A 17,399-nucleotide genomic window follows, 5' to 3' on the forward strand; every position below is an offset into this window, starting at 1 on the left:
GCAGCTCAGTGTCACCACAACGGGAGGACAGCGAGAGAGAATTTTCTGTGCGACGCCGATGGTGGCCCAGCAGCTGCTGGACCTGTTCTGTCAGACTGCTGCCTTATGTGCTCCTCTCTTGCAAAAAGCCTTTTCACAGACAGATCAGGTCTTCTGCAGTCTGACACCTGGCTGAGCAGTGTCTGCCCTCTCTGGTTCTGCTCACCCCGGAGTGTTTAAAACAGATGAACCTTGAGCCAGCCCAGCAGCTTCAGAATCCACGGTTTAAAAGTGCATCTTCAGACTGACCTTTCCAAATCTGGGCAGCCCTGTTGACTCACAAACACTCTTAGTCTTTTAATAAAGACAAAATTACAAATCACTACAGTAACCAAGAATAGTTATCCCCTTTTGACGTTTGCTCAAAGACCAAAACAAAACAGAATAAATCCAAAATACAGATCAACTTATGTGCAGCTCAGTCATGGTTCATTAATTTCTCCTATTTGCCTAAGAAAACACTGCATCTCCAATCTTACCATCGTCTTTTCTCAAAAGCTTCTGCCATTTCAAAGTCCTAAATGCTTATGGGCTCTATATATCCCTTTGCAGCTATATTTAAATAAATTTAGAAAGCTTTTTTTTTTTTTTTTTTTTTTTTTTTTTTTAAAAAAACCAATCATTCTTTTTCCTTTTTTTTTAAAAAAATTTAAAAAGCTTTTTTTTTTTTTTTTTTTTTTTTTTTTTTTAAATAAGCCAGCATTTCCATTTGTGTAGGACTCAAATGGACTTCTGTCTCTAAATAAGCAGATAAAAGGAAAGTACAATCTTAGCACATCCTTCAGAGGGATGAAACGGTGCAAGAAATTCTATTTAAAGCCATTCAAAGGACTTTCTGAAAGCAAATGCACCCGATTCCTCAGGTCAACAAACGGAACATGCTGGAGCAGGCAGTGAAGACAGAGGGTTGCCACGCATCTTCAAGAACTAATTCATTGAAATTGAAGTTTTGGCATGCAATGCACTGCTGACAGTCCCCCACACAGCAGCACGTGGGACGAGGAGAGTGGGTGCACATGTGTGCAACAGGCATCCCCAAAATATGATCCCCACTTTGAAAAATGCGATTTCTTTCAAAATCACACCACTTCTTTTGCTTTTCCCACTGCTGAAACAGGTGTATCAGGAAAGGGCACTTGAAAACAAACAGAAAAGAGAGTAGTATTCTACATTCAGATAAATTTATACTTCTGCCATAAAACTTTAAAAGCCAAGAGGAGGTTTTCAACACAGAGTTTTGTCAAGGATCCCCAAAACACACTGTCACCATTACGCACAGATTTACAGGACACTGGTCTATTTTACAATCTTGTAATTATTTTCTTTGGACTTTTTCCCCCCTTACACGTTCAATTTCCAGGAACAATTTTGCACAGGAGCACAGAAAAACAAGTCTGTAAGGGACTTGACTCCGAAAGCAGGTGTTTCTTGCCCTCTGGAGAGTATTTGTCAGTCAAACAACAACAACAACAGAAGACTTGCTATTGAAAATCCTCCCACAAACATCTAAATCAAGTGTTTTGAATCTGCCTGGGAGCTAACCTGATTAAGATGCTGCTTAGTTCCCTCGGATGACAGCGTAGACAGCAATTTAAGGGCTGCAGCCTTGACAGTGCCACGGAAAGGAAGGGCTGTGAGTGGAAACAAGGACAGGTAACGAGCACCCCACAGCAGCATCCAAGAGACCATAAAAAGCTTGACCCAAGGAAGCTGCCCATTCAAAAGAGCCAAAAATACAAACACTGCTTCCAAATCAAAGCCTGCAATCTCATTTAGCCTGTTAAGTTAAAAGGACGTTCAGGTTTGTGTTTGGTAGTAACATCACACCCCATGTGTAAGGCCTCATTTTCATCAAACAAGCTCTAGGTTACAGACTATAAACACAAGGTTGCCTACAAGCCATCAGTGCCCCACACCAGTCTGTCCCAGCGTGAGGCTGGGCTGGACACTGGCTCTGGGGTCGTAGGGGGCAGTTGGAGGGGGTCAGGTTGGAAGGGGTGCAGAGGTTCAATTCCTGTCAGATGGAGCGGGGCTGGGCTGGCCCGGGTGTCCCTCAGCCCGAGTCCATGGTGAAGAGCTGGATGTCACGGGGGTTCCAGTACAGGGCCACGGCAGAGTTGTACACCAGGGACCACACGTAGGGGATGAAGAACTCCTCAGGCTGCTCCTCCTCCACGTACTTAAACTTCAGCTCGGGGAACTTCTGCAACAAGAAGCCAGACTCCAGTGAGGGAAGGTTTGCATGTCTGCTTACAAACACACAGCCCACATAAACACTGAAGAAAGAGGTTTGGTGAAAAAAATAATGGAAAGAACTAAACCATTAGAACCCAAGGAAAATATTTATAGGGTAAAGAGATAATTTATAATTTCTTCTTTGAATAAATGCTACATTAGCATATTGTATTCGAGCCTTTTACTGTTGGTCACAATCCATTTGCCTGTTAACAGACAAAACACGTGAATCCTTTACAAAACACAAAGGTCTTAAGGAAAACTCATTTTTAGCAGCTCCTCAAAAGCCTTCTTGCTCGTGCATGTACAAATGCATTTATTGCATTTTCCCTTAAAAACATTTTGTGATTAATTGTACTTGGCTCCTTAGCAGGAGAATCCTCTGAAAAGGCTGAAAGCATAAACACAGTTCATGGTATCATTGGATCACAGAATATCCCAAGTTGGAGGGCACCCCCAAGGATCACCCAGCCCAGCTCTTGCCCTGCACAGCCCCCCAACAATCCCACCCTGAGCATCCCTGGCAGGGTGTCCAAAGGCTCCTGGAGCTCTGGCAGCCTCAGGGCTGTGCCCATTCCCTGAGGAGCCTGGGCAGTGCCAGCACCCTCTGGGGAAGAACCTTTCCCTGATCTCCAACCTAAACCTCCCTGGCACAGCTCCAGCTGTGCCCTGGGTCCTGTCCCCAGTCACCAGAGAGAAGAGACAGACACGCTCAAGTTCCCATTTTTCTCATTTTTTCCCTCCCAAAGCACACTGCAAACCCACCAGGTTCATTCCTGGTAAGTGCGTATTTTGGAAAGAGCTGAGTCTACTTTTGTATTGTGCTCTTCACTTTATACACTTCTAAATGTTGCCTGTGTCTGAGCTTGGCAGAGTCTCAGGCAAAAGCCGCATTACAGTGATCACTGGGGTAAGATAAAACATGACCCATTTTATTATTTATAAGGCTGTGGCTAAGACTAAGAATAAACTCCACCGTGTGACATGATCAGAACAAGCACAGCAATGGCTAAGGAGCCTCTTTGCCCATTAATAATGAAGGGATTCCCTATCCTATTTCTTGAGCCCAGTGTCCTGTTTCCTTGCCCTAAGGGTACAAGGATTCTGGCTGGATCAGTCTCCTTTGAGGGGCACTTCCTGGACACTTGGTTTTCAGGGTTAGGTATTTAACTTCAATGCTCCCATGTTATTTGTGCTCTTGGAGTCAGAAAACATGTACACTTGTAGAAAAGTTGTAGAAACATGTGGATGTGGCACTGGGGACATGGGCTTGTGGTGGCCTTGGCAGTGCTGGGAGAGCAGCTGAACTCCAGGATCCTGGAGGCCCTTTCCAACCTAAAGGATTCTGCACTATCTCTGTTCAAGGAACCCAGGCAGCTAAAAGGTAAGGTTGTTAAAGGCTCTTCTGCATCTAACTCCTGTTGAGTTCAAAGCCCAGAATCTCAAAGGTACATCAGCAAGTTTAATTTCCTGTGTCAGACATGCAGTTTGTGGTAGAGAACTCTCCCACAGCCATTCTATGCATCTAAACCACTTTCTACCACCTCTCTACAACCTCTCTTCTCCAAGTCTGTTTTGACCAGCCTGTTTAATCTTCTGCATCACTTGGAATCTTCTGCATCACTTGGTTTTTTCACTCTTAGGTCCTTAGACCCACACTCATCACCACCTCTCACTTCCAATTTCCCAGCCTACTGCCATGCCAACTCCCTTCCACCGCATCCTTATCCTCTCTCTTTAGCATACTTTTCTCTTTTGTACTCACCTAACCTTTCTTTTCCCACCAGGCTCATGAGATCCTCCTTTTCATGGACATTCTCTATCCCTTCCCAACTTGGCTCCAAGTTCTGAAGTTGTCCCTGTCTTCCCCCTCTGCCACCCCCCCACCAAGCCCTCATGTATATTTTCATTAGTATTTATTTTGTTTAAAAAAAGCCCTGACATTCTACTCTGCTTATCCTCAGTGTAATCTTCCCCACTTCCTTCCAAAACTTCCTGGCTTGTGGTCAGGGTAGACAGGAGCACGTTCTGTTCAGCCCTGCATCAGCAGAATTGCTGATTGCACCGTGGCAACACTTCCAGCCAGAGGAAAGTCTCACACAGCTGCCACTCTTCACCCCAGGGGTGGCATGCTGCACACCAGGGATGCAGCCCATGGCAGCCCTTCTGGGAGGGAAGAAGGGGAAAGTGATTAAAGATTCTAATTTGAATTGAATTAAACACAACTCTCTTTTTCACCTTCAGGTCACAGATGTAGCTACTGGCTTTGCAAACATTTGTGGCAGTAGCCTGGGACCATTCTTGGGCTCTTGTGCAGCTTAAAAAACACCTTCAGCCTTATGACAGTAAGCAAAATTACATCAAAAATTCCAACAGCTGCATCTGAGATGCTCAGGTTTTACTATCCCATTATCTCTCAGCTGGAAGAGCAGCATAAAATGGCTCAGGTAGCATTCATATTTTCAGGCAATAAGCCATGCATCAATTTTATTATTCAGCCTCTCTTCAGGCTGATCAATGTTTCCATTTATTGCAAGTGTACTGTAGCAATTTAATAATCAATTTCAGATTAAAGGCTGTAACTCACTGCAGTCAGCCTGGACTCTCTACGTGTGCTTTGAACAGCCTGCGGGGGTGTCTTGGAAATGCAGGCAAGGAGAATGAGATTTTTAAGGAGAGCAGTAATACACACTGCCACTACATATACACAGTTTTGATTGAGTCTATATAAAAAGAATGTAGATAACATTAGGAGTGATGGATTTTTGATGGTTCACCTGAACAGCAGGCTCAGGACAGCTCAATGCATTGCTGATGAGACATGAAAAATTACAATTCCAGGCCAGCAATTCAAACCCACATTCTTTAGATGACTGCAATGACCCACAGCTGTGTACTGGCCATGGTTTCTTATTCATTTAAAATGAGAAATCATAGAGGCCCAGCATGGAGAGAACTGCACCAGCATCTTTGGGGTGTGGATGCAGCACTTGGGAATATGGTTTAGTAGTGAGCACAGTCCTGCTGAGTTAATGTTTCAACTCAATGATCTTAGAGGGCTTTTCCAGCCTCAGTGATTCAATGATGTAACTTGCAAGATTAACCATGGCAGCCATCCACTTTGAGATAAAAAACTACCCACACTGTTTCACTAACAGGGTGTTCACTGAAAACAGAATTTGTTAACAAACAAAATCATCAAAAGTTTCTTCTTTATGAGAATGACTTTATAACTATTTGTAACAGCAGGATTTAAACACCATGTAAAAAGCTTGATTGATGCCAAAAAGCTTTAAGATTTTAAAAAATCTTTTCAAGATTTTCAGGTGACAGTCCAAGGAATGTTTAAATTCATATTTGTACCATCTGTCTCCTGCATGTCACTTCAAATGAGTGATCAGGAGCCTTGGGACCTGGCTGTGTGCTGCAGACACAGAGAGGTGACACTGTAAAGCAACCAGGCCACATGGGTCTCAGGGCACTTCCAGAAATAACCCAGCCAGCACTGGTGAGGAGTTTATCATGGTTAACAAAATTGCCAAAGTAGCACGTCAAACCTGCAGTGGACAAATCTATTTTCTTCTACCTTACTGCTGTTGTATCCAACTTACTTCTGGAAAGACACTGGCGCCCTGGCTGGTGACACTCCAATGAACCAGATTTTTAGCACCACTTAAAAATGGAGACTGTGCTAAGGCATCTTAAATGGCAATCTTAATGATAGAGGAAAAGCCTTGGCATGGGATGAATCATCTTTTTTTTCCTTCACTGCCCTGTTTATTTGGAAGGATGGTGTGGAAAGATGGAGCCCCTCTGCTCTGGAGCCAGCCTGGCCCAGCTGGGGCTGTTCCCCTGCACAAGAGAAGGCTCCAGGGACACCTCAGAGCCCCTGCCAGGGCCTCCAGGGGCTCCAGGAGAGCTGCACAGGGACTGGGGACAAGGCCTGCAGGGACAGCACACAGGCAATGGCTGCCACTGCCACAGGGCAGGCACAGATTTTGGCATCTTGGGCAGGAATTGCTGGCTGGCAGGGTGGGCAGGCCCTGGCACAGGGTGCCCAGAGCAGCTGTGGCTGCCCCTGGATCCCTGGCAGCGCCCAAGGCCAGGCTGGACAGGGCTTGGAGCAACCTAAGATGACAGAAAGTCTTGGCAGGGTGTGGAATGAGATGAGCTTTAAGGTCTCTCCCAACCCAAACCCTGTTTTGATCCAATATACAACCATGTTCACTATTTAAGTTATTGAACTCCTTGCCTTGACATAAACAGGTCCATTGGAGCCGTTATTTGCATTTCTTTCCACCCCACACAGGGACAGACAACCCCAGATAGCTTAAAATAAACCAGCCTGAGAAAGTCCTTGAAAACGTGAGAGACAGAGGTAACATTACGGTTTGAGCGGCACAGTTTAAATACAGACACCACTTATCAGCTCCAGTGAATCACCCCACCACATCACCCTATCTTGTTTTCTTCTGCCAGACAAAGCAGAAGTCAGATTTCGTGGTTGGGACGAGGGTACAAACGAGACAGACTGAGAACTTTGCAGACTGTCTGCATTGTCAATCACATGATTCGATGAAAAACCACGGGAAGTCCTATAACAGACACAGAACTGGAGTGCAGTAACTCCCCCACCACAGAAGTTCAACAACATTGGGGAGTTTTGTTGGTTTGGGTTTTGGTTGGTGTTTTTTTGGGTTGTTTTTTTTTGTTTTGTTTTGTTTTGTTTTTTTTTTGTTTGGTTTTTTTTCAGTTAACGCTGAGGAAGGGAACATCATGGCCAGTGCACCTGGCCCTGCTCCAGACAGCTCAGAGGCATCTGAGCTATAAGGCTTGAGCCATACATTAAATAAAACATCCCCTTCCCTCTAAATGAACCCTCAGAGCTGCTCTCAGGCTACAGTGTTATGTCAGTGGATGATCTCCACTCAGATAACGCAGGCAAGGCCAGATGGAGCTGCTTTAAGAGCAATGCCTTTGCTTCTTCCCTGATCTAGGTGTTCTGCTGGATGAAAAGCAGCATTCATCAAAGATATTGGGCAGTCACTGTGGAAAACAAAGAAATTAAAGAGCTGGATTAATAAAAAACTGGAGAACCCTCTTTTCCTCGAGTTCTGGTTGGAAACTCTGGTTTCTGAAACAGCAATCAAGCACGAGTCAGTATTTTCAAAAGCAGGTGACTCTTTGAGCAGAGAAGTGCTGTTTTCAAAGGAGTCTGAACACATTTGAGAGTCAAATTCATGTGAACTTTACATCAATCCAAAGCTTCAAAGTCTTTCTGAAAATGGGATTTCTCTGTGTTTGAAAAGCTTACCATGAATCCTGTTTGGTAACCTAATGACTTGATGGCAAATTACGTGTTTCATATTGTTTCTGCTAAATATAGCAGTATTGCCTGCAGAGCATCTGTAGGATTGGACCTCGTTAGCAAAGTAGATCAAATGGCAGGGGGAAAAAAGAGGGCTCAGGTTCAGCACTGTACCAAGCCTCTATTATAGGGTCTATAATGAATATTCACCCCAACAAGGATCACCCCTAAAACCTGCCTTGCACCAAACATACCAATCTGTGAAGATTTTGGGCAGACAAATGACACCTGTACTTGACTGCCAAGTCCTCAAAGCCACTTGGAAATCTGGTCCCCAGAATAACAATCTAAGTCAAATTAATGGCCAAGGATCTTGAAAACAACTCAACAATCATGCCTGGCACACTGTTCATGGTATGGGTACACAGGTACATATGCAACATTGATATATTGGGTTTTATATAAATACAAGGACTTGAGTTCTTTAACAGACCACAATTTGTGGAAGAAAATGTCTCAGTGCTTGCTCTAAGATACTGACAGATTGAATTTTTGCAATTACTTAGTTCTTGTGGGGCGTTAAGGCTGTTTCATCTTTCTCAGGTTCTGTTCGTGTCTGCGGTGTTCTCTTTGACTTCAGACAGAAAGTGTGTGGCTCTGGTGAAGTATCTGTATGGGCTACACCACACCTGCCTGATACCATCTTTTTCTCCTCCTCAGGCTCACAGCACAGAGGATGATGGTGGGGAGATGAAGGAAGCAAACAGGAAATGTGCTAGACTAGGTGTGAGCCACACATCTTGTTCAGAGATCTGCCTAAGGAATAGGTGCAAACAGAAAGACAGTGAAGAAAATGAGGGCTCAGAGCACGGCAGGGAGGTGGAAAAAGTAACACAAAACTCAGGGTAAATAAGAGGTTCAAAACCATCTGTGCACAAGCTAAATATAATAAGTATATTACACATTATTCAATAAATATAAATTAAATACAGTATTATTTATAATAATAGAATTATGAAAGTTTAAGCAACTACACAAGCTGAAGTAGACAACAACATTGTTCCCAGGGAGTAAAATTCCATAAGACCGGTAACCCACATTCTAATGGGTCACAATCTTCCAGGTCCAGGAGGGTAGGGGACTTTAATCTACAGAGAGAGAACTGTTTCAGCAAGTTTCTTTGATATGTGATTTCTGTTTTCAGATCACTTTGAGTAAAGGTTTGTACAACTACAGCTGCAGGAAAACAAATGCTCAGCAGTGAATTTTCAGTGTCAGATGTGAACTACTGCCAGAGGAGCAGACGTGCCTCTGGTCAGAGTTCAGCAATTACCAATTTTTTTATAGAGTACTGAGAAGCCAGGTCATTTTGAGAAAAATCAATCAAACAGTTCAGCCTAGATAAGTATTGGTAAAAACACAATGCTTTAAATGAGTTAAATATTTGTGGCAAGCCTGCCAAGGCACAAAGCTTTGCAGGGTACCATAAGAAGACTGGTTTTCTGTCTGGAATAGAATGGCAAATAATGAGAGCTTTGAAGTCCTAGAAATTCAGAGACACAAACACATATACACTTGTCTCTTTGCCTTCCAGGAAAGGAATATTGCTGATAAATGTCAACAACCCCAACTGTGCCATTTTTGTCTTCATATCAGGCTGTTATCTGCACAGATTCCAAAAGCACTATATAAATGTATATATCTGAGCTTAAGACAAGGTCAGGTATCTGGTATTTCAGGATCTGTTGGGTTCCACATCAGAAACTCCTGGACTCTGGGCTACTTCTAGACAGCACAGAAAATAAACTGGACCACTGGTTAGCAGCTGTAAAGATAGCCTGGCCCAGCTGGGGCTGTTCCCTGCACAAGAGAAGGCTCCAGGGACACCTCAGAGCCCCTGCCAGGGCCTCCAGGGGCTCCAGGAGAGCTGCACAGGGACTGGGGACAAGGCCTGCAGGGACAGCACACAGGCAATGGCTGCCACTGCCACAGGGCAGGCACAGATTTTGGCATCTTGGGCAGGAATTGCTGGCTGGCAGGGTGGGCAGGCCCTGGCCCAGGGTGCCCAGAGCAGCTGTGGCTGTCCCTGGATCCCTGGCAGTGCCCAAGGCCAGGCTGGATGGGGCTTGGAGCAACCTGGGACAGTGGAAGGTGTCCCTGCCATGGCAGGGGGTTGGAATGCAATGAGCTTTAAGCTTCCTTCCAACCCAGACTATTCTAGGATTCTGTGAAAATACCTCAGTCCATTAGTTTGAGAAAAAAGGAGATCCCTGCTCAGAGATCCTGTGTCTACCTGGAGAAATTTTGGAATGGGAGGAAAAGATAACCAAGATTAAAGACTGAAGTAAACCTATGTATCACACACAGTTAAGTACCATCAATCTCTACATACATTATATGTTTATAGGCACAGTTCAAGGACTCACAGCTCTAATTAGAATTTGCTTTTCCTGTCAGGATTGTTCTCTATGCCATGTTGTTTAGATGGACACAGATCTTTCCAGAACATGTCCAAGAGGACTGCTCAACAGCCAGGAATCAGACTTCTTGTCAGACCATGGAGACAGAAAACAACAGGAACACTATGAGGACATTTGCAACACTGCAGAAAATATAATACATATATTATATTTGGCTTTACCAAATAAAAAGAAAAGAAAGAGACTGACGTATGTAATTACACTTGAAGCATGAGGATGAAGGCAGGGCATGTAAATGAGGTACCATCAACAAAAAACAGAATTCACTTCAGGGCTTAACATGAAAGAACGGTAATTCTCAGAAAATACAGTGGCCTTTTAGAAGAAAGAACACAGGTCTGAGCAAAAAATGAACAACTCAGAATGACAACAATTCAAACAAAGGATGTTTTTTACATTGAAAAAAACCGTAACCAAGCAGAGAGTGAAACACATGGAAGGAACAAAGCTACTGACCCAAGTGACAGAAACAGTTCTGGTCCTGACCTCGCTCAAGCACTTGTTATGTACATACACCAACCACTCAGACAAATAAGTAAAATCCTTTGTGTGTTTTTGAATTTAGGGAATTAAAATCTGAAAAATCGGATAATCCCTGAACCCATTTCTCAGCAGCATTAAAGGGCACCAAAGCACAAATGGGGATGAGTCTATCAACTCACAAAACTTTTATGGATATGAAGTGGACATATAAGCCTTTCCTACCATGGGATTTGCAGAAAATGCACATTTCATAACAGTAGTCCCTATTTTTACCACTGGTAAGGAAGATGCAAATAAGTTTAAGCCCTGGCTTCCTGTGCTTCAGCTTGCAAGCCATTCTTCTCTAGATTAATGTGCAAGGTTTTGCACAACCATGAAAAACAGCAGGTTTTCAGCAAACATTTTGTTAAAACTGGAGTTTAGAAATCACTCATTCACTGACATCTTTATATAGAAGACTTATAGACCTGCTAACAAAAGGTTACAAGATTACAACTAGATTTTAGATGCCTCAACTCACAGTTAAGACCATAATGCTTTAGCAGTACCCTCAAAGAAGGGCTTAGAAATACATAAATTTGCAAAGTCTTAGAATTAAACCCTGCACCTTATGTAGACTTTCCAAACCCCAAAATACCACTCACTTGCCAAATAAAGCTGATTCAAGGCTGTATTTTTTTCTTTCCAGAATTTTATGAGTGAGATTTGAACATCCTGGAAGGTGTCCTTGCCCATGGCAGGGGGTTTGAAAAAGTTGAGCTTTAAGGTTCCTTTCAGTTGAAAACATTCAGTGATTCTATGATTATGTGAATTCTGCCACTTTTCAAGTGTGCAAAAGGTAAAGTTAAAGAAATTGGCAGCGATAAATCAGTTGGGAACATCTCATGAGGAACAACTCTTTGAAGGTCTCAAATTGGGCAAAAGCTCCAGTTGCCCTAAGTCCATACATGCACATGCACTGTTTGGATCACTTTGAAGAAGACAGAAAATGTATTTATAAAGTCTAGGAAGCAAGAGAAGGCAGGGGAAGATCAGTTCTGCAGTCAACCAGATCTGGAGCAGATAACCATCCCTGGAGGCATTTAAAAGCTGTGTGGATGTGCTCTGGGGGACATGGATCAGCGGTAGCTTTGGCAGTGCTGGTGGAATAGTTGGACTTGATGGTCTTAGAGGACTTTTCCAACCCAAATGATTTTGTGATTCTGTGATCTGTGAGATCCTGAGATGCTTGCTCCCTCCAGAAAAAGCTCATGCTGCTCTCAGAGCCCCAGTATCACCTGGTGAGTGGGAAACCCTTATATAAAATATGAAAGGGTTTTTATGGTACAGGACTTGACAAAGACCAAAATGATTCTTCCCAGGCGATTTGTTTATTTGCAACGATGTGGAAGAACTCAAAGGAGGGTGAGGTAGCATTGGAAAGGCAAAGTCTCCTCTTGGAGATATTCTAAGTGAAGGCAGTAGAGAAGAATTAAGTTGTGTATCTGGACAAAGTCTGCTTCAACTTCTGGATAAAAAGGACAGATCTATATTCCCTTCATCACCCTTTTTTAAACACAAAGCCAATACTATAAATGCCCAACAATATTCCACTTCCCATGTCAGAGACAACCATCTGCTAATTATTTTCTGAAAAGTGAGTTACACACTTTTAGTCTGATTGATATGATTTATTAATTTTTTTTAACAGTAAGGAAAAACTTGCTGGAAAGGATTTAAAAGGGCCTATGAAATGCACGAATGATGGAAGCTTTACAGAAAAGAACCCTGCTGAATAATGAATGTTCACTAATATGTGTAGCTAGATATTAAAAGACATGGAGAATCTGCTCTAGACAAATCTTACAGCCAATTATATATTTTACATTTCAAGCAGCGAGTGCTACTGTTTAAGCCAGAGCAGTTGTTTTGACTTTGATAGCAGACTAGTCTAAAATACAAGGAATGTTGTTTATCATGGAAATGCTTTGTGCTCCAGATAACATCACGGATGGCTGCCCCACCTAGGCTACAGCACCATCCCACCGTCCTGAAACAAACTCCAGATAAACCTCTCCCTGCTGCCCGACTCCGACTCCCACCAAAGATCCAACTGCTGTGCAAATAAAACTCTTGCCATGGTGTGTGCCATGCAATCAGCAACACAAAATGAGCAGAAGGTGCTGGATATACATGTGACAGGGAAGGAAACTACGGGATTTTAAGAACATGACCCACACTTTCATGTTTTGGTAAGGCACAGAAGCCTTGATCTCTCTGGCACTCTGCCTTGATGCCAGCGGGATGCACCTCAGGAGCCTTCTAGGGACAATGTACATATCCTGACCCAGTAATATATAAATATTACCCTTTTCTCACTCTTTTTGTTTGTTTGTTTGTTTTGTTGGGTTTTGTTTGTTTATTTGTTTTTCATAGGATTGTCATGCCTAGGGTTAGGTTTTTCTTCCTCCACTCTGGAAAAGGAGCTGAAGATTTTGTCATCTGACTCAGTCCTACACTGCTCTTGCTGATGGAGACTGTGACCCATCTATGGAGTTTCCAGCATTCCCCTCTCTGCTCTTCAGCATCTGAGCTGGGAAGGGACTGAAGCATATTGACAGTATAAAGCCCACTAATTTCACAGTTTTACGAATTTTCCTTTTGCAAACTACTATATGACCTTTCTCTGCTCTAATACAGTCTTGGGATAATCCACGAGAAGCACAAAGAATTGAGAGGTCAAAATGCTGTTTTCATCTGCCTGTTTCTTTCACCCCAAATCTAGAGTTACTACCATGTCACAGTTGTTTTGTTTTCCCATTTATTTGTGTCGACCATATTCCCCCAACACAAAAGGTGGCAGGAGAAGAGCACAGTGATTCAGTTTGCATACTTTTCCAGTGATGAGGTCCCAGACATGCTTTCACTACATATTGGTTCAACGCTGCCTCCAAAACATCCTGCCAAGCCAAAAAGAACATTCCTTTGGACAACTGGGACCAGGCTCCTCTCCGTTATCATTGTACAAGGGTTGATGCACTGATCTAGGCCTTGGCTTCATGCATCAACCAGAGACACAAGGTCCATTCTCCCAGCTGAGCTTAACACCTTTGATTTGCATCCTGGGGGCTGACATTTACAGCATGTGTGCTGCTATGGAGGGCTCCTGGAAGGTCATTAGACAAGGTTTGAGTTTTCCTTCACAGCAGCCACAGAGCTGAGGCCCGTGCTGACATCCTGCTCCGGTCCCTCCCGCCCAGCGCGGCGGTGGGGCCGCACGCCAAGCCCAAACATCCTCCCCCACCCCCAGCGCCCACGGAGGAAGACCTCCTTTTGATTTTGTACTTTTTAATCTGAGAGAGCCAGGCCTGTAAATATTACAAAAAATTATAACAATGACTTAAGAACAGAGACAGACTCACTGTCACCAGCTGTTAACTCTCAGATCAGGGCAGCCTAGGAAGTGGACCCTTATCTGCCTGAAGCTCAGGACGTGCTGACTAACACCCTATTGAGCTGGCAGACCTTTGGCTCCCTAATCTCCCCAAACTGGAAAATGCACACCCCAGTAGACATACTCCCTTCTTAAGTATTTCAAGCCTCTGCAAAAAGACAGACTGTGCTGCGAGATGAGCAGTGCTGCCCCAGTGCAGGCAGGAAATCCCATTTATTTGTCTTGAGGAGTGAAATGTCAAGTGACAGTAAAACCTTTCCAGCCATAGCACGCAGTGCCAGACTGCAGCCTTATCTCTGCCAGGACTGCCAGCCAAGGAGCTGGTGCCAAATGTGTACGTTTACACAGTAATATTGTGAATGTGGACTTCACAGCTTTATAAAAAAAATATTGCCCTAATGTCAAGAGTCCTTGAAGACAAACCAAAATCAGGGGAGGTGGGTAGTGTTAAGTTGACCTCAACAAATAACCAGGATGCCTTTTCTGAAATGGATTTTTAGGTTGCTCATTCTATGCTACACTTTATTCTATATTCCATCATAATACTGAAGGTTGTGATAGTAATTTCAAATTAGGTGTTGAAAACATGCCTTTATAAATGATAGAGGCAAGCAGTGTGTAGAAAGGAGAAAGGGTAAGTAGGAGCAGGACAAGGATTCCTTCAAGGTGTTAAGACATCTTTACAAATCTTGAACGTGGCCAACTGGGCAATCTCCTTGACTGTCTGAGTACAGGAGCTGACTGCAACCAAATCTGTATGCTTGGTATCATCCTGCAGCCACTAGTTTAAAAAGTAGCACACTCCTATAGTGAAACTGCATTTTTTTCCTAATGCAAACAATCACCCCAATCTGAAAAAGGGCTCCAAGCGAGCTGCTGTTTCAATAAAGAATGAAAATCACTTGTGTTTTCTGTTTCACTATGCTTTAGACGCAGCATTTCCATATTTGTTTGCCTTCACTGACACTACACTTGTATTAAGACTTATTCTGGTAAAGACTGTCTTTAGGACATGAATCAATCATTTCTAGAGAACTACCCACCTCAGGCTGGGGAATTCTTTCATAAATGCTATTATGTTCCTCTGTTATTGAACATATCTGCCCCCTTCCTCCCTGTGCATTCAGCCAGCTTTGCTTACCCTGGTGACAACAATCAGGCTTTGCTGCTCTTAGCACAGGAGGATGGAGCTTGGCAAGTCCTGGTGGGGCAGATAAGCACCAGGAATTCAAATAAAGTTTTGCTGCCTGACTCTGCTCAGAACTACAGGCACCACTTGGATCTTGTAGGTCTCACACCAAGGACAGCATGTAAGTTGAACGCCTGTGCTCTCCTCCCACTCTACTCCACAAACACAAAATTTCCTTCTATGTTTTGGAGCTGCCAGTTTCCCAGACTTGAGCGACCTTCCCTTAGTGAACTACCCATAACTATCCAGCCTCTGCTTTCTCATCTACAAAAACCATCTTTGATGGCAACCAACAGGTTGGTTGCTCTCCCCACAGTTTAACATCAGAGCAATGACTTTAAACTGCTAGAGGGCAGGGTTAGATGGAATATGAGGGACAAATTTTTGGAGGGTGGTGAGGCCCTGGCACAGGTTACCCATATCAGCTGTGGCTGCCCCATCCCTGGAGGAGTTTAAAAGCCATGTGGATGTGGCATTTGTGGGAGACATGGGTCAGTGATGCCCCTGGCAGTGCTGGGGAATGGTTGGACTCGATGGTCTAAGAGCGTTTTTCCAACTTACAGGGCAAGGAGAAAACCTGGGTAGAAGGGAGCATAGTAGGGTTTGTTAAGGCACAAGAGTCAACACGAGGACACAGTCAAGAAAAATCAGCCTTTGTTTGTGAGCTCAGTGGATTGTGGGTTTAGAATTAAAATATTTTAATAAACCCAGCCTAAATCCACATGGATTTAAGATTCAATACCATCATCTGATACTCCAGAACATCTACAGCTACAAAAAAGGCAGGGTGGTCTAAACCAGCTGCCCTCCAAATCCTAACAGCAGAGTCCTCAGCAGTGATGATAGATATGAGAAAACCCCTGCTTGGCCAGGAAAAAACCATTTCCATCTCTAATCATCCTCAGCAGGAACAAACAGCCTGCAAATCAACTGGAGAGAAGCTTTGCAACTTGTACCAAAGGTTGTGACAAAATTAAACTCTGTATGGGAATGCAGCGGACGCAGCCATCAGCTGACAACATACATCTCTTCCTCATTCTCACTTCTTGGTGCAGTTGCTGTAAACATTCAAGACATTCCTCTGATTTATGCATTTAATTAGAAGATATCTGTAACATTCCTGCTGTTTACATTTAACCCAACACTGCAATGAAAGCTGTAATTTTGTCTGGGATTTATATTCTGTACTCAAACTTATTTTGATTCCTTGATTTAAACATACACACAGAAGTGAAAATGTGTCAAAATCATGAAAATGGAAGAGATTATACTCCATTATCTAGTTCATCTGTCATCCAGGGCAGAAATTTTCTAAGGACTGTTTTTCTCAATCTGCCACATATTATGGAAACTTAATTCAAAAGACTAATTCAGAAAAGACAGCTAAACCTTAAAAGTGGAAGAGCAATTGGATGAGTATAATTAGAAGTTACATGATTTTTTTTTCTCCCTTTATCTTGTATTTAGTTGTCATAACTCATTAAATTTTGCACCTTTTGGGATAAGTTGTTGGCCTCTGACACATTATTTTACACTTTGTTTAAAAAGTGGTTAATACTTCTTTTTCTTGATGGAGGGGGGATAATGTGGGCCTGTATTAATCAAACAAATGAATAAATTAATTTTAAATGCAACTTTTTATACTTTTCAGCTACTCTGCCTACACTGAAGGTTTGCAGTAGAAAAGGAACACACAGCTGGAAATAGCTTTCAATTGAGCAGGGGAAGAAAGGGGTCAGGGCACCTCAGTGTAATTTTACTTTATTTTGACCAAAGTTGCAAGATATTTGGAAACAACACGTCATGTGAATGCAGTGCCTTTGGCACTGTACTTTTCATTGGACTCACAACATATGCAATGGAGCGAGGGGAGGCTGCACAACACATGTGAAGCAGATTTAGTCACAGCAAAAAACGTAATAAAAGTATAGGGAGGCTTTCTAGGGAGGGAAACTCGGGGAATGTTATTTAGCTTGAGCAATTGTACAGCTCTAAAGTGAGCAGGGGCTGGGCTCTGGCCAGGAGCCCTCCTGTATGATGTGTTGGACAGGGAGTTTTGGGTTGCTCATGAGTGTGGGGCTTCTGCCAATCGCCTGCAAAGCCAAAGCTCTGCAGCTCTGGGCAGGGAAGCTCCTCTGTCCTCTCTTTCAGAAAAAATGGGATCACCCTTGAAGGTTAAGAGAGTTCAAATTATGTGGCAGGCCAGCAGTTAGCAGAATGGAAGCAGCTTTG

At 43.3% G+C, this 17,399-nt stretch overlaps 1 protein-coding gene across 4 annotated transcripts in view; it reads right to left on the minus strand.

Moving 5' to 3' along the window:
- Positions 1 to 729: 729 nt before the first annotated feature.
- The window catches only part of DYM (dymeclin), a 206,112-nt gene continuing 189,442 nt past the window's right edge, over positions 730 to 17,399 (minus strand). For all 4 annotated transcript variants that reach the window (XM_041461668.1, XM_041461667.1, XM_041461666.1 and 1 more), the window contains one exon: positions 730 to 2,242. In XM_041461668.1, coding sequence (XP_041317602.1) covers positions 2,093 to 2,242 — 150 coding nt within the window. In that variant the 3' untranslated portion in view covers positions 730 to 2,092. The remainder of the gene's footprint in view (positions 2,243 to 17,399) is intronic.

This window comes from Pyrgilauda ruficollis, unplaced genomic scaffold (genome assembly GCF_017590135.1).
Source record: "Pyrgilauda ruficollis isolate IOZ18807 unplaced genomic scaffold, ASM1759013v1 scaffold150, whole genome shotgun sequence".
In the NCBI taxonomy this organism is placed as follows: Eukaryota; Metazoa; Chordata; class Aves; order Passeriformes; family Passeridae; genus Pyrgilauda; species Pyrgilauda ruficollis.